Source organism: Diceros bicornis, chromosome 3, assembly GCF_020826845.1.
Source record: "Diceros bicornis minor isolate mBicDic1 chromosome 3, mDicBic1.mat.cur, whole genome shotgun sequence".
In the NCBI taxonomy this organism is placed as follows: domain Eukaryota; kingdom Metazoa; phylum Chordata; class Mammalia; order Perissodactyla; family Rhinocerotidae; genus Diceros; species Diceros bicornis.
The window spans coordinates 82,733,500-82,758,408 of NC_080742.1; the positions used below are offsets into that span (position 1 = coordinate 82,733,500).

General features: G+C 41.8%; 1 protein-coding gene and 1 long non-coding RNA gene across 2 annotated transcripts in view; one reads left to right on the forward strand and one right to left on the reverse strand.

Moving 5' to 3' along the window:
• Positions 1 to 10,651, reverse strand: part of LOC131397466 (uncharacterized) — a 41,387-nt gene extending 30,736 nt beyond the window's left edge. Inside the window, exon 1 of the long non-coding RNA XR_009216768.1 lies at positions 10,582 to 10,651. This is a non-coding gene — a long non-coding RNA (uncharacterized LOC131397466). The remainder of the gene's footprint in view (positions 1 to 10,581) is intronic.
• A 313-nt stretch (positions 10,652 to 10,964) lies between these two features.
• BPGM (bisphosphoglycerate mutase) overlaps positions 10,965 to 24,909 on the forward strand; it is a 32,217-nt gene continuing 18,272 nt past the window's right edge. The window contains exons 1-2 of the mRNA XM_058530365.1: positions 10,965 to 11,053; positions 23,466 to 24,127. Coding sequence (XP_058386348.1) covers positions 23,527 to 24,127 — 601 coding nt within the window. The 5' untranslated portion in view covers positions 10,965 to 11,053; positions 23,466 to 23,526. The remainder of the gene's footprint in view (positions 11,054 to 23,465; positions 24,128 to 24,909) is intronic.

Sequence of the window (24,909 nt, forward strand, 5' to 3'; positions counted from 1 at the left end):
GGAATGTATCTACCTACAACTTTACTAGCTAAAGCCAAACTGTTTTCCAAACTGGACCAATTCCCATGAGCATATGCATTCTAATTACTCCACATTTTCATCAACTTGAAATTGTCAAAATTTCAGCCAATTTCACACTTTGTACTCAAATCTTGGTTTCTAAACGCCACTCTCTAACAAAAGGAACCAGGGCTCCTTGGAGAAACAGTTGATTCCAGGGCCAAGGAAGGTAATATATAAGATGAGCTTGGAACATCTGTGGTACCAGAAAGTAAGAACATGCTCCCAAAACAAAACAAAACAGGCCAACCTGAAGTAGCTCCTAAATATCAAAGCTGGGACAATTTGAGCAGCAAAATAAATAATTATAGTATTAGATTATAAACCATAAATATAATAAATATTCATGAATCCTTACTGGCATAAATAATCAATTATATAAATAGGGGATATAGGACAGCTATCCTTATTGCATAATTTGAATTAATAAATATAAAAGGAAAGAGAAAGATATAAAATCACCATGAAATGCCACAATAATAACTGTTGCAGACAAGCTCCATCAATAGAAAATTAGTTTGAGAGAAAAAACTTTGCATAATTTCAAAATATCTCCCCCACGATATTTATTAGTTACAAAGAGAAAGACAGTAATTTTACAGTGGAGAAACTTGGCAGAAAGCACCTTATAAGGAATCAAGGTTACCGCCACCGGTAAGAAGACATACCAACATCATGAACCTCGTGATGTGATGCAGTGACAACACAATATTTCGTGGTATTCTCCTCTAACGTGCATAACTTCAGTTCAATCATGAGAAAACAGCAGGCAAACTCAAATTGAGAGACATCTGACAAAATAATTTATATTCTTCACAAATATCAAAGTTGTGAAAGACAAGGAAAGACTGAGGAACCATTACAGACAGCAAAAGACTAAAGAAAATTAGCAATTAAATGCAATGTGAGATCCTGGATAAGATTCTGGAATAGAAAAAGGACTTTAGTGGAAATTTAGTTGCCAAATTTGAATCAGGTCTTCACTTTAGCTAGTAGTATTGTGCCAACGTTAATTTAATAGTTCTGACTACTGTAGTGTGGTTATGTAAGATGTTAACATTAGCGGAAGCTGGGTGAAGGATATATGGAAACTCTGTACTATTTTGACAGCCTTTCTATCAGTCTGAATTTAGTTCAAAATAAAAAGTTTTAAAAACAGTTTTTCACCAATTCAAAAACGGTAATTAAGTAAGGAGAGAAACAGATAAGCGTCATGAAGGTAGAGATCAGAATATCTGCTGTAATCCTGTTAAAGTTGCTAGATAATGTGGTTCAAGTATGAGGCAACAATAAGCTTCTTAATACTGTCCCCGGACCTAGACAGACTATACACCCAGACAGGCAGCACTAGACCCTAACGTCTAACCCACAAGGGCAGGTACTTTACTGCTAAGATCACTCATGCTCTTTCTCTCTGAAACAAGACAATTCCAAAGGAGGGGCCAGGCCAGATACACTCAGGGCTTTCTCCCAAACTCACTGATTGGATAAGTAGTTCCTATTCCCCTGGAGATAAGTGAGCGGGCAGAAATAGGCCAGTTGTGTTACAATACATTTCCTCCACATGGAAGGACATATCAAGCATTGGGAATAAGGGTTTCTTGCAGTCCTCATTTACAAAACACTCTGGACCAGTGTTTTTGTTTTTGTTTTGTAGGGAAAAGTTTATTTTATACTATAGATTCTATTCCTTTGTTGATTACAGAACTATTCAGATCTTCTGTTTCTTCTTGAGTCAATTTTAGTAAGTTATGTAGTTTTTATTAACTTTTTCATTTCATCTATATTTTCAAATGTATTGGCATAGGAGACAACCTCCACTGTTCACCCTCTGGAAGCAAAGGGGGCATTTTTTTCTCTTCTGCTACTCACTACAATGGCTATTCAAGTCCTCACCTGGGTGACAAGCTGTGGCTTAATCTCATAGGCCAGAAGAAAGCATCCAGTGAGACAGAGGACTAGAGAATTGGGAGTTCCCAACATCCGGGGACTCTCCTCAAAGACTCCTGAACCAGAGTCTGATGAACATACACCAGAAGAGAATGAAGACCACCACTTCAGCTTCTACTTCTACTTCTACTTCTAGTATAGGGAGGGGGAGGGGGAGGAGGAGGGGGAGGAGGGGGAGGGGGATGCAAAGGGAAAGCCAAGAAAAGGGGAAAAAAAAAGAAGAAATGTGGATTGAAGGAATATAAGGAAAACAATGCTTAAGAGGAGTGAAAAAGTGGACAGTGACTTAAGCTCTAAAGATTCCCAACAAGAGTCTCTGGGGGATCCCTGGAAGGATCAATCAAAGCCTGAAAACCCACAGGTTTACCTTAGAACCATGGCCATGTTCTGTTACCTGGTCAAGTTGCCACTGTGGCTAAATATGAAAATACTGGGGAACTTATTCCACAAAAACGCTTAAAGAAAATACATCATTTAAATGGTCAGGTTATACAATAAGTTCCAAGGCTGAATGGAGGCTGTGTGATTGTGAAAAGAGAACCAGATACATAGAGCTGAAGCAAAGAGAGCCCTGTATCCTTGGAACAAGAAGACACCCTAAAGAGAAAGAACAAAATTCTTAGTAAAGGGAAGGATGACAAATAAGGATTTTCTGATTGTCCAGTAGACATCTTATTTTAACAACAAAAAAATGAGACATGAACAAACCTGAAAAAGCCTTACAGTGCTACTGTATCTTTTATTTAATTCTCTCAGTCTTTCCAGAAATAGTTACTAGTTGACATAACTTTATCAGATTCCTTGGGTCATTTTAGATGGATTGACCATAGTAACTCTCTGTTTCAAATTGAAATCATGAATGAAAGCCTATATTACTGTATTAGGGGAGGCGACACAGACAAAGTGTCCATAAGATGAAAAACTTAAATCTCGTGCCGTGGGATGGTGCTATTAGCTCTACCTGATACCCCCACTCCTACCCCCCAATGAACTTATGGAAAATGATCACTCCTTTATTGAATGTGTTATGAATGTAAGTGATAAAAACATACAGGAGATCACTGTCAACAAAAATGAAGGTTTCACTGAACAAAGTAAATCTAGAATTTAAAAACTGATTTATATAATCCAATATGTAGTCCACCCTAGAAATTATAATATTTTGATTCTAGTCCCTAACCCACCACAACTCATCTCAAAAAACAAACAAAAAAGTAAATTAACTCAAAGACTTGTCTTCATGAAAAGTTCTGAATTAAATATGGCAGAATGTTAAGATGTGGTAAAGCTGGGTGTTGGGTGCACAGTGTTTATATATTGTTCTCTATTCTTCTCTGTATGCTTGAAATATTATATAATTATAAAATCCTAAAAAATAAATGAAGGAATGATTAATCAACCAAGGGTTAAGTGAAGAGGGATAAGAAACAAGCTGCAGGCATAAAGAACAGTATGTGCAAAGGCACAGAGAATTACCACTGTAAGTATAGGTAAGACACCTGATGAAGGTGCTTAGCAAGGAAAGGGAGAGAAATGGGAGAGTAATTAGTAGGGGCATCAGAGTCAAGTTGTAGTGAAAGGAAGTCAGAAGAAGCTATAGCTGCTCCCATATCGTTTAAAAGACAGAGCAAACAATTGAACACTGATTAAACATCCTCAGGAGAGGAAGTGAACTATTATGCTGAGCACGATAACTATAATGACAACGCAGCAGGAACTTACACATACTATCCTATTTAATCTTCCCACCAACCCCAAGCTATCATTATTCCCATTTTACAGATGAGGACCCAGAAGAACAGAAAGGTTAACTAACTGGACCAAGATCACACAACTAGTAAAGTGCAGAGCCAGGAATCTCTGTATATGTGTCTGTTTCTCTGCACATGTGTCTGTTTCTAAAGCCAAGTTCTTTTTTTAAAAAAGTTTTTTTGAGGGCTGGCCCCGTGGCTTAGTGGTTAAGTGAGCGTGCTCCACTGCTGGAGACCCGGGTTCGGATCCCGGGCTCACACCGACGCGCTGCTTCTCTGGCCATGCTGAGGCCGCGTCCCACATACAGCAACTAGAAGGATGTGCAGCTATGACACACAACTATCTACTGGGGCTTTGGGGGGAAAAAATAAATAAATAAAATCTTTAAAAAAAAAAAAAAAGTTTTTTTGAGGTATAATTTACATATCATAAAATTTACCCATTTTTAGCATACGATTTAATGAGTTTTAGTGAATTTAATACAACTGTACAACCATCATCACAATCCAACTTTGGTTTCTGACTGGAATTGTACTCATTTTTTAACATTGCTTAGACGTCACCTCTTCCATTACGTATCTAAACTTCCCACATCCCTGCCAACTTCTGGGCTCAGCTTTCCCAGCTGATCACTCCCGGACGAACCACCAGTGTCTCCCGCTCCTGTGGCACCTCATGGAAGCAGACTACCTGCTGGGAGTACATCAAATACGCTTCACAGAGAGATGATAGCAGAGACTAGTGATGACACTCAACTGGCATAAAAAGACCACTGTTCAATTGTTGGCACTGACTGATGGTTACAAGACTGGTAACAAATTACTTAATTCTCATTTTTCCTTTCTTGAAAACTTAATAAATGAAGCCATTCAAGCTATTTTCTAAGTTTATTGAATACGGATTCTGTGAGGATTCAAACGGGGAATGTAAAGAGCTTTGTCTCACTCACGTTGGGGTCACAGATCTATAGGTAAAGTAGCTTGTCTCTGGACACAAAATAGCACAAAGGAGCTATAGAAATGACAGCTCTCAAAGCCACCAGAGAGCATTCTGTTAAAAAACTCTGGGACCTCAGGTAGCCTCCAAAATGCTTATCGCACAAGGAAAAGATATTTTACATAACAAGGTTTGGTTTACAAGCTTAAGATGATTTCATCTGTAAATAGAATATGTCTTTTGTCTGCTACTGTGATTTTTTATACTATTTTAGATTTCTTTAATTGTTTTCCCCTCTATGTATTTTTTAAACCCCCTAGGCTTCATTTATCTCAACTCACTAGCATTTGTGGCCTGGTGCTTGTTTTGACTAAGTAATCATGTGTCTTTCCCTACACTGTGCAGCCCCTGAAACATTATCTGCTAGGACCAGCTTTCCCTGCCCTGGGAGGGCCTCCCACTGGTTTGCTCTATCTGTTTTTCTCCAGAAGAATACAAGAGAAACACGACAAAGTTGATTTTACTCTCTAATAAGAAATTATACTGGGTCGTTAATCTATCACTGTGACTTTCTAAAGTTAAAATTTATTGAGCTCTCTCCATGTAACTTATTTAAATAATATAACTCTATGAGGTAGGTACCGTGACTATACCCATTATACAGTAGAAGAAATGAGGCAAGGATGTTAAATGAGCTGCCCCAGATCACATGGTTAGTAGGGAACAGAGGCAGGATGGGAACCCAGGCAGACTGGCTCCAAGGCCCACACTCCTACCCCCCGCACCACTGTACTTCTTTTGAACTTCCAAATCATATTTTTCCCCATTGGATAATTATTAGTCCTCAGTAATACACTTGCATTAGAGATGCAGCCTGGGAGTCAGGAAACTTGGATTCCTGTTCTATGCTTTAACTACTTGGGAGGGAACAGCATTCTATGTAGGGGAAATGCATGTGCAAAGACCTAATGGCCATGGGGAGGGGGAAGGAAGTCCAATATTAGGAGCATTGGGAAGCCACTGCAGTGTTTTAAGCTATGGGGAGGAGGGAGGTTAACTGTGAGATGATGACAAATATATTATACTAATATCACCCTGGCTGCCTAAAAGAGAGCAAAAGTGGATTCAGGAAGATTTGTTAGGAAGCTACTGAGAAAATCCAGGCAAGAGGTGATGGTAGCTTGGGCCAGGGTGTTGGTAGTGTGTGGCGGGGAGAGGAGGATGGAAAAAAGGTATTTTAAAGCAGGTACTCTTGATTGAAACTGATTCTGATTAGATTGTGTAAAGAGGCTTTAAGAAAATATTCCAGAGTTATACTTCTAAGGCAACTATGTGTAATGTTGTTAAATTGATGCAGGGTTTATAAGAACTTCTATTTATGAGTTTGACCTTCCAATATAAAAAGAGGTCACTTCTGTAAGAAAATAAGCAAATATGGGGTGGGGGAAGCTAAGTCGCCTGATTCTTCATCCAAGAATGAGGATATATTCTTTCAGCAAAGAGCTAGGCAACTCAGGAAACTCATAGGAAGAAGAAATTCTTGGACAGTCAGGAGGGGATTTCTTTTTTAGAGAGCAGGTAACAAATATATCTTAGAAGACTGACAACAAATTTCTCACAGGAAAACAAGAATGAAGTTATGTCCATCAGTTTTTAGGAGCAGTGGGAAGCATGGTGGGAAGAGTTCAAATTTTAGAACCAAAGCTAGGAGTCAAACTCGGGCTCTCTAACCAGCTGTGCAGGCATAGACAAATGCTCTCTCTGAGCCCTACTTTCTTCATCTGTAAAATGGAGATACATATGCCAGGAGTTTTGTGAGGTTTTATTAATGGTGCCCTGATTTCCAACCCCTCCCCCAACTTCTCTCACCTCAACACCTTTTCTTCAGGTTAAAGAACAGGAAACCCTGGGGGAGCAGAGGTTAAAGGGCAACCCTCCAGGAGCTTTCAGGCTTCACTGGCTTCACCTTTCTTAGCTCTGCAATACCAGGCACAGAGGAAAGAATTCCTGGCTACTTGATCAGCCTCTCTGCAAAGAAGGGCTGGGACCAGCAGGCAGTGCCTTTGGTTCAGTGAGGACTCTGACATTTAAGGAAAGAGCAGCCCATTTAAATCCCTGAATCTTGGCAAGAAACTAAAGCAACCTCAAGGCCCAAGAGGAGGAGACAGATTGAATTGTGAGACATAACACCCGAAAGCACATTCACATGATGGAATTATATATTGAAGAAGAATATTAAATGACATGGGGAGATGTTCATAATAAATTAAGGAAATGTTGCTGTAAAGTAGTTTATATAGGGGCTGGCCCCGTGGCATAGTGGTTAAGCTCGGTGAGCTCCTCTCTGGCAGCCTAGATTTGCCAGTTCGGATCCTGAGTGTAGACTAACACCACTTGTCAGCCATGCTGTGGTGGTGACCCACAAACAAAACAGAGGAAGATTGGCACAGATGTTAGCTCAGGGCAAGTCTTCCTCACCAGAAAAAAACAAAAAAAAAAGTATATATACTATGAATTCCTGTCTTTTTTAAATAATTGATTTATAAGGAAAAAATAGAAGGAAATAAAAATTGTTGACAATAAATTCTGAGTTGTAGGATTATGGGTGTTTTAAATTTTTTCTTTTCTAAACTTCATACAATAAACAGAATATTTTTTAATATAAAGTTATAATTAACTAAATATGATATAGCACTTAGGAAACAACTCCACTGGACAGAAATTGTGACTACTTTGTTCATCACCACAGAAAAACAAGCATTTAAAGAAATGTGCTTTTTTCCTGAGCAGTAGGGTAAAGAATTTGAAAAGAGGAAGGTGCCTCTTTTCATTTTCTGCAAGTTTCCTCCTTTTTCCCCTTTATTCCACACTCCAGAGTTGTTTGTTTGTTTTCTCAGAACTGAGAGCGGAAAAAAATCAACCTGGCTCCTTTCCTGCCCCAGGATGCTAACGTCGAGACTTAGAGTAGGGAAACTGCACAGAGTTCTGACTCCACAATACCAACAGCCCTGGCCTGCCAGTGGATCTGCATCCTCTTTGGCATTCACTTCCTGACAGTCGCCTCTCGGGGTAGCAGCAGGATAGTGGGAAATTCCTGTCTTATATCCTCTGCAGGAGTCCAGGTCTCCACTTGAGCAGAAAAGGGGAGGAAAGCGCCAAGCCCAGACTTTCTTGAGTTCTTAAAAATAAGAGTACTCATAAGTAGTTAAACACTTTACAATTATCATGACCGTAATTGTTAAGAATAACCACCATTTACAGACCCCTTTCCATATGCCAGGTACACACTGCATTATCTCATCTAATTTTCACATTGGCCAATTAGATATTATCCCTATTTCTCAGATAGAGACACAGAATAAGGTCAAGCAATGTGCCTAAGTTCCCAGAGCTAGAAAGTGGCAGACGTAAGGTGCTTCAGAGATTGCAAAGGTATTTCAAAACAGCCTCTGTTATTCTTCACACTGCTCTGTGAGATGAGGATTCTATGTTTTAACTTGTGAAATTAAGGGACAGATGGCTTTAAAGTAAAGGTCTACATGGCTCATTTGTAAGAGCATTTTCAGTTTTTGGTTTCAATAGAGGAGTCCTGTACTTAGCAGGTCAATGGTGGGAGCCAAACATGGGTCTATTACACTAGATTATGGGTGACAGATTTTAATTTGACCCTGAAGAAGGTACGGATTGGTAGGACACTAGATACTAGCAGCAAACAACCAGATCATGATGTGTCCTCACACCATTAAGACAAGAAGATAGTCCTGTACATGGGATATAGGACCAACTAATTCTGGAGTTTGCTGGAAGGGGAGGAAGGGAGCAACTGGCTCTGCCAGGGAAGAAAAACGCAGAATAGCCTTGGTCAGTTGATGATGTTTTGATGCTCGGTGGACCAGCTCAACCCTAGCTGCAAAGGCTAGGGGCTCTGCATAAATAGTTGTGAAATTATTTTGGCCAGGTACGTATGCTATCATAAAGTAGTATTTTATCCAGGTCCTGAATAAGTCAATCTGCGACCAACCCTTAAAGTACCATATGTGTTAATACGGGCTTTTTCATATGCACACATAACAGAAAGACAAAGAGACAACATGGCTATAATAATTTACTGCATTTTCATTTCTTGTTTGGATGAAAGTAGGACTACACCAAAAGTTATCTGAAGTAAAGTAGTGAACTGAGACACTACGTTATTTTCATAGTATCTATACTGCTTGCTATATTAGAATTAAATTCCTCACAGTTAGTCTTAATGGAAGTTAATTTTTTTTTTTTGGTGAGGAAGATCGGCCCTGAGCTAAATCTGCCAATCCTCCTCTTTTTGCTGAGGAAGACTGGCCCTGGGTTAACATCCATGCCCATCTTCCTCTACTTTATATGGGACGCCTCCACAGCACGGCTTGCCAAGCGGTGCGTCGGTGCGTGCCTGGGATCCGAACCGGCGAATGCCGGGCCACCACAGCGGAGCGCGCACACTTAACCACTTGTGCCACCGGGCCGGCCCCTAATGGAAGTTAATTTTAAAATTAGTAATCTTGATTTTAAAAATTATTGCTTTTTGGGGAGGGGCAGCAAAAGAGAAAGCATTTTCCCAGAGTTATGAATTAGCAACCTTGGATCCTGTCCCAGCTCTCCCCCAACCAGAGAAGTAATTCTAAATAAATCTCTTAAACTTCAGATTCCTCACCTGTACAACGAGATTCTAAAAGGCAGGTGATGTTTGATATTGTAAATGTTCTATGTGACAAGCTTGCTATGTTGTTATGTAACCATAACAACAGTAAAACTAAATCCAACCAGCAGGTGCCCTTAAGCCCAGAGTAAGTATCCCTAAATGGCAAATGCTGTAAGACTAACACTCCTGAATGGCTGTCTCTATCCACCAGAGGATGAAGTAGGGAGCTTTGATGTTATACTGTAGTAGAAAAGCTTTTCCTTCACTTTGTCCTCAATCATATGGAGAAAAGGAAGAGCAAGCCAGTATGAGTATAGGATTTGGAAGTGGCACTCCTGGGAGTTAAGACTGGAAGCCGCCTCCTCCAGCTGCTCTGACCTGAACTCTAGTTAATCTTGTGCAAGTTAAACTCTAACTATCACTAGATGGGACTTATCACCTGCTGGGACCTGGTCAGGCCTTGGATTTGTGCTCTCCTAGAAGTAAAGGTCTGGTCTTTGGGATCTCAGGAAGAATTGTTATCTCTACGAAGGATAATTGAGATCTAGAACTAACTACAAACACTTAGGTCTTAATGAATTCAATACATAGTGTGTCATATTTCAAAATGTGGAAGGATTATTTTTTCAAATTTACGTTTAATTATTCTGAAGCCCTGCTTGGTGGTCACAAATCTACTGGATTTGCTGTGTGCATGAAACAGAAAAACTCAAAAGAGGATACTAAACACTAGGTAGGACACATTCTGGAAACAGGGGAATTTCCCATGAGGTCAGGCAAACATAGCATTCCTTATCTTTCTCGCCCATCCACAAGTTCTGACACTTAGACTTCTAAGTCTTGTGTAGTAGTACAAGCCTGCTTAGCCTAAAGGGCCTCCTGCCAGGTTTTCATAGGTTTCTCTTGTTCAGTAATTGTGGCCTCCAAATTTATAATTCTCCTCATTCCACTCCATCCTCCCTTCATCTGTTCCACAAGCTTTTAATACATTCCATTCATCCCTTGTCTTCTCCAACCAAAACAGTGCCAGAGAATTGCCTAAGGGGAATCCCCATAAAAGTACAGGGAGAAAGGGAGGATGAATTACTGCCCATAAATCGGGCACTTGAAAGACTTAGAACCACGAGGAAAGCAGGAGCCTTCCTCTGCGAGGACTGCCCACCTTCCTCCTCGGGTTGAAGTGTCCCATGAGTAAAAGAAGGCATCACCTCATCACTTCCAAGATTCCGCCGACACGTCTCTACATTGGCAGATACTTGCCTTACGACGCGAAACGCTTTCTGGCATCATCGACTGCTTAAGAACTCCCCAGGCCGCTCTATTGCCGGGACAACGCTCCTGGTTTTGTTTTTCTTCTTCCAGGCCCAAGCCCGCCCACCGGAGTCGAAGCCAGCTTCTTACTGGTCCAGCAGTGTGTTCGTCTCCTCAGCGAGCCAATCAGAGTCTCAATTTCTACCCCAGGGATTTGGAAAACGGAAAAGACCTCGACCTGTTCCTGGGTGTGGGACGGGGTCATGAATGAGTGACAGTTGGACCCTCCAATAGGCAGCGCGCTACGACCTGCCCCTTCTGGCTCCCGGCTAGAAAAGAGCGTCTATGCCGGCAGCAGTGATGAATCGCAGGAGGCGCTGGCTGCTCGGTGGCTGCGAGGAGCGGCAGCTACTGGTGGCCTCTTTGTAGGTGAGTGGTTTTGTTTTAGAATGTTGCCGTTGCGAACGTTTCCATTTTAAAATGATGTGGTGTTTTATTTTGGAGTGCGGGAAGGCCAGTTCCTTGCCTCTCCCGGTTCAGTCTTGGGTGGGTATCTGGCGCTCGCTCGTCCGCCCCTCAAGCCCTGACCCTCACTTATCCCCAGGTCCCTCTCAGCTGCTCTTCCTCAGGGAGTCACAGATCTGTCAGCTGAAGGGAGGACTCCGCCTTGGTGGTGGTGTCTTGATGGGAAGAATAGATAGGAGTTGAAGAATAAATAGGAGTTGAAGTGATGAAGTCATCTCTCCTGGACGTCTGAGGCATGGTGTGGCAGAGCCCCTTCCATAGCAGAGGTTCTGGAAGAAAGCTCGGTGTGTTTTCACGGCCATGCCACTGTATTTAGGGCGATGGCAGACCTGGCCCTAAAAGTCTTAGTGGGTAGAAAAAATTTGAATGCCGTGAAAGGAGAAAGAAGTGAATATCTGCAATGGTTTCATGTAGGACTCGAATCTGGAACTAAATCACAGGTTCTTAGAACCACTAAAAATAAAAAAGTAAGTGTATTTTTCCTCCTTTCAAAGGGATGGGGCTGCATTAGTAGAGAAGGGCAATAGAAATGCATAATGGAAGTAAAGTTCACAGTTAAGTTTTGAAGGATAATTGGTTGTTAGCTAACTATCTATAACCCTCATTCCCCTGCAGCCTCCCTTCCAAATTATGGGGGATTTATACCTTGTGACTGATACCAGAATGTTAACTGACTGAATGCAGACTTTTGGGGAAAAAAAACAAATGCTGTCTTTCACCAGTAACTACTAAGGTTTTCTGTAATGAAAGCAGAACACATGTCAATTTGTCTTTTACTTTAAAACTGTCTCCCCTGAGGCCAGGGACTAGGTTTTATCCATCTTTGTCCTGTAGCACCTCACATACCACAGATGCTCCTCAAATGGTGGTGGACTTTAGAGAAGCATAATTCAAACAAGTAGTGTAGTGGAGGGAGCTCTGAGTTGGAAGTCAAGACACCTAGGTGTCAGTCTTGAAGCTGTTGCTATTTGTGTGATCGTAAACAAATCATTTCAACTTGCTGACTTTTTTTGTGTGTGTGAGGAAGATCAGCCCTGAGCTAACACCCAATGCCAATCCTCCTCTTTTTGCTGAGGAAGACTGGCCCTGGGCTAACATCTGTGCCCATCTTCCTCCACTTTATATGGGACGCCGCCACAGCATGGCCTGACAAGCATGGCTTGACAAGCAGTGCATCGGTGGGCGCCTGGGGTCCGAACCCTGGGCCGCCAGCAGCGGAGCATGCTCAATTAACCACTGCGTCATAGGGCCAGCCCCTCAACTCTCTGACTCTTAATTTTTGATCTTTAAGAAGAAGATGTTGCATTAGAGTATTGCCGAGGCCCATGCCTGTCTTAAAAGTCTTTTACAATAAAGATGACTAGACATTTTCTACCACAAGTACATATGCTAAATCTCATTGCAGTGAGTTCTGTACCAATCTGTTAGCAGCTAAAAGTTCCCAGCTGCAAGGGTAGTACCCGTTCTTCTGTGTCCATATTTAAACCAAACTGAACCAAATGGATCATTGTAGAAATTTGGTCATTGTAAAGAGTAACCGTTGTACAAAAGTATATTGTGGCAGAAAATGTCAACCTTTATTCCATCACACAGAGGCAGCCACTGTTAGTATTTGGGTAGATCTTTCAGTCTCTCTTCCTCTTTTGCCTCCTACTGTTGGTTGAAATGAAGTGGCACATTTCGTTTTGAGTAATGACTAATACATCTAAATTCACCCATGCCTTCATCTTTGTGTGTCTGGTGCCTGGAGGACGGAGAACACACAGATGTTTGAACTGGTAGGTCTCTTGAACAGCCTTGGAATGAAATCTGTGTGTGGGGATGTTTATATGGGGAAACAGGACTAAAAGTTTTACTTAACAAAACTCACTGAAACTTGGCCACAAATATGGAAAAAACATACTTTATAAAATGTAAATTAAATGTTAGCTACTTCACCTAAAGCATTTGGATTGTAGAATATTGCTGAGCATTTGGTATGCTTCCAGGACTGTATCTTACCATATATTCCCCACCCACCCAATGCACACACACAACATTTGATTGCATTCCTCCTTCCACTACCTAATTTAACCTTTTCTCTTTACTCCCACTCTCATTTTACTTTATTCCCAGCTGCTCAGACCATCAGCAAGATAGGATCACTTTCAGGGGCCTGAGGTCTGTGCCAGTCTTCATGTGTTAGTCAAAGTCTGCCCCATTCGACATAGAATACTTCCCACTCTTTGGTGTGGTGGTTCATCATAATCTCATTTTTAGTCTTCTTAATAGCCCCTTGAGAACAGTAATTTCATTATGTTCATCTTTATGGTAAGGAACCTGAGGTCCAGAGAATTTAAATAACTTGGTCAAAATCACACTGTCAGTGAGTAGCAGAGCTAGGACTAATGTCCAGTTTTCTTGACTTCACACTTTTGGGATTTGGTAGAAACAGTTTGTGTTGATAAGAGCTACAACCTTAGAGGAATAAGTAACCAGAGATAGGAAGGAGGTGTCATGAGTGGGTGTGGTGCACATCGGTGATGCCATGCAGGCTGGAACAGGCAACATGCCCCAGGCAAACACACATCTCATTACGCATGTATATCTCTTCCCTGTGAATAGGGGTCTGCCTGCTATGGTTTGTCACTCTTGTAACAAGTAATCAGTAGGGGCTGTTAGTAGATGTCAAGTTGGAGAATGACAGGGTGATAGTGCCTGGAAAACAACTGTGAGTGATAGCATTTGCTCCTGGTAAAGAGGTGTCTTGTACTGTAAATACAAATGGAAAGTTACTGTAAAGCTTTAGAAAGAGTAATAGATGACGGAACACTAGGCACTTTTAGATATAGTCATGTTTGAACTTTTTTTTTAAATGATCTTTTTTTTTTTCTCTGAGGAAGATTGGCCCTGAGCTAACATCTGTTGCCAATCTTCCTCCTTTCTTCTTTTTTTTTTTCCCTCCCCAAAGCCCCAGTAGATAGCTGTATGTCATGGTTGTACACCTTTCTAGTTGCTCTATGCGGGACACCACCTTAGCATGGCTTGATGAGCGGTGCATATGTCTGCGCCCAGGATCTGAACCAGCAAACCCTGGACCGCTGAAGTGGAGTGCGCAAACTTAACCACTCCACCACCAGGCCGGCCCCCAATGTTTGAACTTTTAATATTGAGTTTAATTTGGGGGAAGGCACATTCTGTTACGACTCTAAGGATTTCATTTCCCTTAATAACTGTTCCTTTTTAATTCGTCAGAAATATGGTTAGCATCTCTTTTTTCTATCCTCAAATATAGCCAGCCTATTTTTTATAGAGTTAGATTCCTAGCAGTAGGGGTAAGTGTTGCTCAAAGCTATGCAGTGAGGATTTGGACCAAGGAAAACATCTGAGCAGTCTAGGGTAGTATTTGAATATTTAATATTTAAGGGTAAGCTTGGGATCAAAATGACTCCGGCTCTGTATCCCTTATTTTATATTACTTCAATATTGTGTCACTGATCACATTTCTTAATTTTTGGAAACAGAAAACTAAGTCTTTAGGCTGGTCTTTATCCTGTAATTTTCCCCACCTGTGCGTGAGTTGTTATACTAGAGTATTAGACATTATTACTTTTCAAACACCCGAGAAAGGGAGGAAACAATGTCCTAGGAGCATTAGTTTGGAAGACAGGACTAGCCTCAGTTATGGTGGGAGGGGGAGAGGCATGTGAAATTATATGGTTTAAGGAGGGACAGGAGTGGGAGGCAGCAGCAACATTGTTACACTCCATTTGTTGAAACTTCCTAGAGATTCTGGAAATACTGTAGCAGTAACCTCAGTAAATGCAATGCTTTGTACATGCACCAGTCCTCTATCTACCTATCCTTTCCATCCCTGCCTTGCCTAAAGTATGCTAATTTTGAAACATAACTTCAATTTTATGGTGGCATTTATGGAAAGAATATTTTTTGTTCTATAGCGAATTGAGATGGAATTTCTATCCATATTTATAGCAAAAAGTCTTTGAAAGTATGTCACCTGCAGAGTGTGTTTCCTTTGAATCACCTATTTATTGCCAAGGCAGTTATGTAGCACCTATTCCTGAGCAGGTATACATTCACCTAAGTGTGAGGCACTGTTTGTGACAATTTGCAAAGATGTCTAATAGAAGTAAAGCGTGTCAAAATGACAGATTATATATATATATATTTTTTTTTTTTTGTGAGGAGATCAGCCCTGAGCTAACATCCGCCAATCCTCCTCTTTTTTTGCTGAGGAAGACGGCCCTGGGCTAACATCGGTGCCTATCTTCCTCCACTTTATATGGGATGCCGCCACAGCATGGCTTACCAAGCAGTGCGTCGGTGCGCGCCCGGGATCCGAACCAGCGAATCCCGGGCCGCCGCAGCGGAGCGCGCGCACTTAACCGCTTGTGCCACCGGGCCGGCCCCGACAGATTATATTTTTGAAGTTGATTAACAAGATGCATAATTTTTTTCCCCATTCTATCTTGAACTCATTATTAAATAATTCAATTAAGCAAAAGTAAACTACTCAGATTGCTTTAAATGTGCTCAGTATTGTCTTCTGTGAGAGATAAAAACAGTTATGAATGGGATTCCATTACTTAAGGTACTTGCAGTTCTGGCCAAGAATAAAATCAGGTGATTTAATAATTTTGGGATTATCCCATGACAGGATGCTTAAAGGTTCAAAATGCCGATGTGATTAGTAGATCTGAGTATGGTATCCAGCTAGACCCGGGATTGGCAAATTAAGGCTTTCTGGCCCACTACATGTTTTTGTACAGCCCACAAGCTATGAATGGTTTTTACATTTGTAACTTGTTGAAATAAATACAAGATTTAACAATATTTCATGTGCATGAAAATTATGAAATTCTAATTTCAGTGTCCATGTATAAAGTTTTATTAGAACACAGCCTCATTCATTTATGTATTGTCTATGGCTGCTGTCAGCTATAATGGCAGAATTGAGTAATTGCAGCAGACAACGTATAGCCCACAAAGCCCCAAAAATTAACTATTTGGCTATTTACAGAAAAAGTTGCCAACACCTGAGCTCAGCTATAGTGTCTCTCACATTCATCTCCTTCATCCCATTTCAACAGCCATTATCCTGGTCTAGGTCTTCATTATATATTACCAGAATTATTGCAAAACCTCACAAGTGTTCATATCTCTGGTTTTTCCCATCCCTCTCTATGTTTATAAGTGCTGCTTTGATCCTGCTAAAATACAAGTTATTAAACCTTTAGTGATGTCCCAGTATTTATAGAATCTGCATTCTTTGGCACAAAGCCTTTCTGAGCCACTATTCAGTCTTATATTTCTAGGCTGGTCTCCTCCTACTTCCTTATTATACCCTATACTTAGGGTGATCATATAATTTTCTAAATGGGACACTTAAGTGTGAAAGGGGCCTTATAATAATTATGTTGGGGAAACAGGCCTAAAGCAAGACTGTTCTAGGTAAACCAGGTTGTATGGTCACCCTACCTATACTCCAGTCAGTTTGAATGGGTCACCATTCTCCATATGCAGTTGTTTCCTTAGGCTAGAATTCCTTTTCCTTTTTCTATAAACCTAAATCTTAAACATCTTTCCAAATCCGGCTTAAATAGTGCCATGTCCATGAAGCCTTACTTAGAAATAGTCTCTCTTTTCTACCTCCCTTATGAATGAAGAGATTACCTTCTGCTTTAGTGATACACACACACACACCCACTCTTTCCCCCACCAATTCCTTGAAGACATAATCCATGTTGGACTCTATATTTCTCACAGGCCCAGCATTGTGCCATGGTCAAATGGGGTTTGCAACACGCATTTGAAGAATGAATTGAAGAATGAATTGACCAGGCTGGGGAGCTGATGAGTATTTGGGGCTGTCAATTTATAAACCATCCATTTGTGTGTGTGTGTGTGTGTGTGTGTGTGTGTGTGAGGAAGATTGGCCCTGAGCTGACATCTGCCAATCCTCCTCTTCTTGCTGAGAAAGACTGGCCCTGGGCTAACCTCCATGCCCATCTTCCTCCACTTTATATGGGACGCCGCCACAGCATGGCTTGCCAAGCAGTGTGTCCGTGCGCACCTGGGATCCGAACCAGCGAACCCCGGGCCACCGCAGCGGAGCACGTGCACCTAACCACCTGCGCCACCAGGCCGGCCCTGATAAACCATCCATTTTAATGTGATTAAAGTAGTGAGAAAACTTGGGTTTCCAAGGACTGAGGATACAGCCTTGGTATCAATGTGACAGGGTAGCAGAGTGGTTCAAGGTGTAAGTATAGGCTTTGGGGTCCAGCCTGCCTGAGATTGAACTCCAGCTCTGCCAGTTACAATCTGTGTTACCTTGGGCCAGTTAGCCTCTCCTCCTGAGTTTCTACATCTATAAAATGGGGATAATCATAGTAGCTCCTCCATAGAATGATGGTTGAGGATTCAGATCCTCCCAGCATGTGGTGAGCATTCCATGAGCGTTAGCTGCTGTGACATCATAGTACTCTGGGTAGGAAAATACCGAGACCAAGAAGAGGACATTACAATGGAAGAGCTGGAGAAATGCAGCACTGAAATCTTAGAACTGTTTTCCCTTGGTTGATGCAGTCAGCTTCAGAGGGGTCAAAGCAGGGTGACTCCTGAGAGATGTCTCCACTTAGTAAGAAATAACTAACCAGCAGTCTTTTGAGAGACCGTTTCAGTCGAGTGGGCAAGGCACAAGTTAGGTGTCAGAGGACTGCAAAAGTAATTGCCAGAAGGAAGGGAAGACAGAGGAAGGGGCGGGAAGATGAGACAGAGTTGTATAAAAGGTATGTTTGTTTAGGAAACTTTTTCTTTGAGTCATACCATCCTTTAAAAAGGAAGAAATTCTAGGAAATGATAATTCAGTGACATGTGCGGCTCTTTTCTTGGTATGAAGTAAATCATTGACTAAAATTCATGCTAATTCAAGTGCCAGTAACCCTTGCTGAGAGATAAAGGAGGAACTTTAGGAACCAACTCCAGGGCAGTGAGCTTTACCAAAAACAACAAAAAAAAGCTTGATTTTTAAAAAAGAATCATTTTTAATTTGAGGGTGGGGAGTACATATTCTTAGTATGGTACCTCTTTATAAGTTGGGGTGACTGTTGCCCCATGTGACTTGGTGCCTGAGGTTTTTCTCAAGGGTGGTCATAAGCTGAGCCCTCCTTTCTACTCACCTTGTTTGTATGCGTTTTATGAAATGGCTGCCTGGGTTTGGAAAGACAAGTTGTGACTGGAGATGCTCCTGTGAAGTGAAGCCAAGTGAGCCTAGATCCTCAAACCAAGCCTCTGAAGTCTTTAGTGTGAGGGAGAAGGAGCACAGGTGTCGGACGCAGAAGACCTGGACTGCAGCTCTAATTTGCCGCGTAGTGGCTATATGTTTTTGAACAAGTCAATCGAAGTCTCTCTTTTCTTTGTGGACATTATGGCCCTTCGTAAACATACCAAACTGTAAAGGGTACAAAAATACAATGGATGATTATTCTTGGCTCTGGCTTTGCCATTAAATAACCCTGGGATTGAGTTAAAGCCTCTTAACATCTCAGGCCTGCGGACTGACTGTTTTTACTTTGGCAGTTACCACTGAACCTATCAAGTCTTAGCTCATTAGCACAATCTAATCATTTTTGTCTAACTGACTTTGATTCAGTCAGCACACCTACTGAGTCCCTCGTATATGTCAAGTGTCATGCTAGGTTCTAGAGATAGGGCAGTAAGACAGACCAGCTGTGCTGCAACTTACAGTCTAACAGGACACATAGACATTGAATAAATACAAGTGCACCCCATGTTGTAAAGCAGGGTGCTCCAAGAGTGTATGTCAGGCAGGCCTGACCCCTTCCCAGTGGGCAAGAAGGAAGAGCAGAGAAGTCTGCCTAGAGCAGAGGTTCTCAAAGCATGGTCCTCAAACCAGCAGCATCAGCGTCACCTGGGAGCTTGTTAGAAATACAAATTCTCAGGCCCTTCCAAACCTGCTCACGCTGTGGAAGTGGGGCCCAGCAATCTGTTTTAACCAGTTCACTTGGTGATTCTGATGCACATTCAAGTTTGGGAACCACTGGCCTAGAGGAAATAACGTTTAAGCTAAGCTCTAAAGCTGTGCCGTTCAATAAGGTCACCACTGGTCGTATATGGCTATCGAGCCCTTGAAATGTGGCTAGTCCAAATGGAGATGTGCTTTAAGTATAAAATATACACCAGATTTCAAAGACTTACTATGAAAAAAATAATGTAAGATACTTCATTAAGAATTTTATATAGATCATATGTTGGAATGATAATATATTGAACCTATAGGGTTAAATAAAATATATTATTAAAATTAATTTCTCCTATTTCTTTTTTTCAATATGCCTTGTAGAAAATTTAAAATTACACGTGGCTTGCATTATATTTTGGTGGGGCGCAGCTGATCTAAAGGGTGACTAGAGGTTCCCTAAAGCAGGGTAGGACTGAAGCGGCAGGGGAGGGAAGGGGGTGACGTGCTAGGGTTCTCTGTGTACGGTATGTGCAGAGGTCTTGAGGCAAGAACGACCATGACATGCCCAAGGCAATAAAAGAAAACCGAAGCCTGTGGGTCACATTAAGCATTTTGAACTTTCTGCTAAGATCAATAGGAAGTAATTGAGGGTTGTAAATAAGGTGCTCAGGTTTTACGAAGGTTGCAGCTAATAAATGAGACAAGAGAACTACGGCTGAATAGAGCGAGACTTGCAGAATCAGAGCTCCCCCCTCCAAAAGATGGTGGGGGTGGAGGCGTTTGGTCAGGAAGTACCATTGAGAGGGAGGAGGACCCTGTCCCAGGATATGAGGCATGAACACCACCCACTAAAGAGAGCAGCAGACACCTGAGAGAGGTAGTTTTGCATTCAGTTCATTTTCAGCTCCGTTAAAGCTCAGAGCTGGCGGAAGCATTCCAGGAAGAGTCCCAAGTTGAGTGGGAGTTTGATTACAGAGCTGGACTCTGCAGGGCACTGGCAAAGGGTTTGGTGAAGGAGGGTCAAGGACAAGGAAGCCCAGCACATTTAGAGATTAGAGGTCTGTACTTTGAAAGAGTGTGTTGGACAATAACATAGGAAAGCTGGGATTCGAGCCTGGAGGCTTGAGGTCGGACCATCTCCTGGGGGATGGTGGCCTCCCCATTCATCTGTGGCCTGGAGATTTCCCCTTAAGTCACAGGTCATACACTAGCAGACTCAGTCTAGCCTGCAGACATGTTTTATTTAGCTCACATTTGAAAAATGAATTCAAATTAGTTGCCAGTATTTATATCAAATATCACATAAAAATGTGCATTTCCACTGTTTTTGAAAATTGGAAGGTTTAGGAAGCTCAGTTCCTCAGTCTCAGAGGGAAATGGGCTGGAGCTAAGAAATAGCTACTCCTTTTATTTTATACATGAACTTTTAAGAGCTGAAATGATCATTTTTATTTAAAAATAAAACATTTATTCACTCTAAAAACAAAACAGAATCCATAGGTTCTCTATGGTCTAAGTCATGCATTCTCTCCAGTCTTTGGTTCCAGCAATCCCATCTTCTCTTTGTTCTCCAGAAAAGTTCTAAGAATGGTACCTTTAGTTCAGTGAGAACAGGTTATACAAAAACTTCATCCATTTACACAAGAGTTGTCTTTCAGAGAAACGTGTATGTTCTCTGCAGTTCAACACTGTTCCCATCACCCCTGTAGCCCAGCGTCACTGCTCTTCACACACCTGTCTGGCCATCGGGACATGGAAGTTTGCAGCCCCTCCCTTAAACTTTAAATGAAACTGACTACAGTGTTGTGTGTTTGTTGGTAAACACTTGGTATACCAGCTCCCATGACGATTAAAATCTTAAAGATTGCAAATATTAAACCTCAACAGCTCCTTTGTAAATATTCAGCAGTTAATTAAATGGGAAAAGTCCATTGATGGCACCGAGAGGGCAGTGGCTTTTTGTCCACCTGAGACAGATGCACTCGTTTGGTACCTTATCCTGTGTTCACCCCTGTCCACCAGAGTGAGGGAGGGGTGTGTATCTGTATAGTTTTTGTGGCTGTAGTACTAGTCCTCTGCTTCAGTATACATATTTTGAGGTAAAAAAACAGAGAAATAGTTTTATTTTGTAAAGTAAGGAAATATAGCAGATTAAAATACTGCAAAGCTTGGTGGTAGGTGCCTGAGTGTTCATGTTATTGCTACATTTTTTTCGCTCCTTCCATATAGTTCATAATCAAAAGATGGTGGAGAAGTGCTCCTGCCTACGGCATTTGTCCATCACACCCGTCTTCATCTGAAGGGAAAATAGCTTCATTAGTGTGTGGAGGCTTCTTGCTTGACAAGACCAGCAAAGGGTTGAGGTAGAGGAACGGTTGATAGCTTCTCTTTTCTCCACCCCCTCCTCCACCACCACTAACAAAACAAAACAGTAAGTGGTTACGAGGGGATGGATCCAGTTTTTCTTGGGCCTGAAGCTTCTACTACTTGGTGGATTGATGCTCTTTAAAGAAACAATATGAAAATATCTTTCTTTTGCATATTAAACACACACACACACACACACACACTCATTCGTCCATGTGAATTCATTATTTGGTCTCTCCCAGCACCTGAGAAGTTCAGGTGAAGGCCCAGAGGCTTGAGCTTCTTTAGCTTCATAATTATCCTGCTCTGGGCTCTGGTAATCACCTAGCAAAACACTGCCCAGGTGCCTTTCATCCCACTCTCTGTTCTGCCATCCCTATCCCACCCTGGGCTGAGGGTAGAGGCGTTGCTCTCTCTTGAGAAGTTCTCAGCTCTCTAAGCTGCCTTCACGGGAGCCCTGAGCTCTGAGCCCTGGCTCTTCCAGTGACCTGAGGCTTTCCTGCTTCCCATGCACTAAAGCTTCAAACCTGATGCTCCATGAGAAAGAGAAATCATCAACCTGACTGCTGTAGCCTTGCAACTACTCACAAATCACCTCAGTCTGCTTCCTCCCTCAGGTCCTCTGCATTCTACCGAAATATGAAGCCTTATTTTAAAGACTTTTTTTCCCTTCAGAATCTCTAGGAATTACTAAAGAAAGAAACTAGATCTAGATTCCAATTATCTTTGTCAGTGATTGCTATGTAACTGTGGGTGAATCGCAGTTTAAGTGGGCAGAGAGTCTCCAGGTAATGGACGTTGCCAAGAATAGCAGAAGTCCAGGCCCTGGTGTTCCTATAATCTTTACCCCCCAGTGGGGAAGACACTGGGGTGGAGGTGGAGAGCGCCGGACTTGTGAACAGAGCAGCATTGGTCAGTGTCGATAGGTCTACTGCAGGAGAGGGAAGGTAGGCTGATGCAGCCCGGGCAGCAGATTCTCCAGGGGACAGGGTGGGCCCAGCAGATCTTGGGGCCAGTGCCTTAACCTAGGGAGTTCAGAAACCCTTTAGGGTTGCCTGTCCCACTTTACTAGATTCTTCTCCCACTGAGATGTGGCTGGTGAGTGTGGGAGAGCTGAAGGCTGGGAGGAGGAGACACTTGTCAGTGTGCTTCCTCTTGCTCCTAGCTCCTGCAGACCTGCTCCTGTTAATCTGTTTCTGCAGGCAGCATCTCTCAGCTGCTTGCATTTGATAGCTTGTTTTGCATCTAGATTTATTCCTGCCAAAAGTTCTATCTTGAGGCAGATGAGAGATTATTTAGGTGAGTACCGTAATTGGTGTTCATGTCTCTTTAAATCACTTTTAATGTTGTTTGAATGTTGAACCTTAGATTTGCTTGTATGTGGTGTAGCCTGTGGCACTGAAGAGCCGATTGCCACCAGTCAATGATTTACATATTAGGTATATGTCGTGGTTCGTTGAATTCACATGTTTAATAACTTCTATAAGAAGGTGAGACTGGTAAATATTTCTGTTTCCACCAGAGGAAAAACAAAGTGAGGAGGATGCCTTCAATCTAGAGGCAGCTGCAAGGAGCTGGGAGTTCCTAGCTTCTCATCATCCTTTTAGATATCTACCACTCATTCTATTAAATCCTCACTTCTGTAAGCATAAACTGCCTTTTTATCTGGTGGAAATGCAGCATGCCATTAGAATGAAGTGTTCTGTTATTTTTACGTCATAAAATTAAGATATGATCCAGCCATCAGGAAATGTAAGTCCACTAGGTTCCCTGTAATTAATTATCTGCAGAATATGCCTATATGTGCCGTAGTGTATGAGTTGCCGGATGTCTGATGTCAAAGCAGTTCAAAGGAATTATTCCAATTTATTTTAGAAACTGGCTGTTGTAAAGTTGTGTTTCCATTCCCAAGTAGTCAGGTGAATGAAGAATGTAACTTGTACTTTTTGTTTCTTCTCTTTCTAGATGTACTGCTGTCACTAAACATTGGCCCATTTGAAAGTGCTAGGGAAGCTCAGCCATCAGTATGTCCAAGTACAAACTGATTATGTTAAGACATGGAGAGGGTGCTTGGAATAAAGAGAATCGTTTTTGTAGCTGGGTGGACCAGAAACTTAACAGTGAAGGACTGCAGGAAGCTCGGAACTGTGGGAAGCAACTCAAAGCTTTAAACTTTGAGTGTGATCTTGTATTCACATCCATCCTTAATCGGTCCATCCACACAGCCTGGCTAATCCTAGAAGAGCTGGGGCAGGAGTGGGTTCCCGTGGAAAGTTCCTGGCGTCTCAATGAGCGTCACTATGGAGGCTTGATCGGTCTCAACAGGGAGCAAATGGCTTTGAATCACGGTGAAGAACAAGTGAGGCTCTGGAGAAGAAGTTATAATGTGACCCCGCCACCCATTGAGGAGTCGCATCCTTACTACCATGAAATCTACAATAACCGGAGGTATAAAGTATGCGATGTACCTGTGGATCAGCTGCCACGATCTGAAAGCTTAAAGGATGTTTTGGAGAGACTCCTTCCCTTTTGGAATGAAAGGATTGCTCCTGAAGTATTAAAAGGCAAAAACATTCTGATATCTGCTCATGGGAATAGCTGTAGGGCACTCCTGAAACATCTGGAAGGTACCATCTTTATGCTACTACTAATTAGAAGTTGCTAAGTGTTATAGTTGGGCCTTAATCTAGAAAACACATGGTTTCTAAGCTAACAGTGCACAGTTTACGTAATAGACTTTTCTTCCCTATTGCCTTTTGTCATTTCAGTCTTTTAAGAATCATTTTGTTCTATAAATCAAAAATCCTGGGCCTTTTACATTCATATCATCTGAAACAGAGATTCTCGGACTTGAGCAAGCCTCAGAATCACCTGGAGGGAGAGCTTGGTTGACCACAGATTGCTGGCGCTGGCCTCGGGGTTTCTGAATCAGTAGGCCTGGGGTTGGGCCTGAGAATTTGCATTGCTAAGAAGTTTTCAGGTGATGCTGTTACTGCTGCTTGGGGTTCTCCCCTTTGAGAACCACTGATCTAAAGGATGGTGTGGCTTTTGTTGGAGTGAAGTGAAAGGAGGCTAAGGAAGGAAGAAATTTCTGTAGAAATAGTATTCAAAGTAAATTTATTTATTTGAGTCTTTCAAGATAAATAAAAATATCTAGACTTCAGTTTTGCTTACATTCTCCCAACTTGAAACAATTATTGCTGTGTTTTCAGACCTAAGTTTCCTGAATAATTCTTTTGTTCCAGTCCTCTCTTTCCAGACCATGCTTAGTCATTGATTGGGAGAAAGGGGAAGGAAAATAAAAGGATGGCTTACTGGAAATAACCAGTAGCCTCAATTTTATTTTAACTGCTTGATGTTGTGTTCTAGCTGTATTCCAAAATGTACTGTATTGTTACCTTCCTCTTAA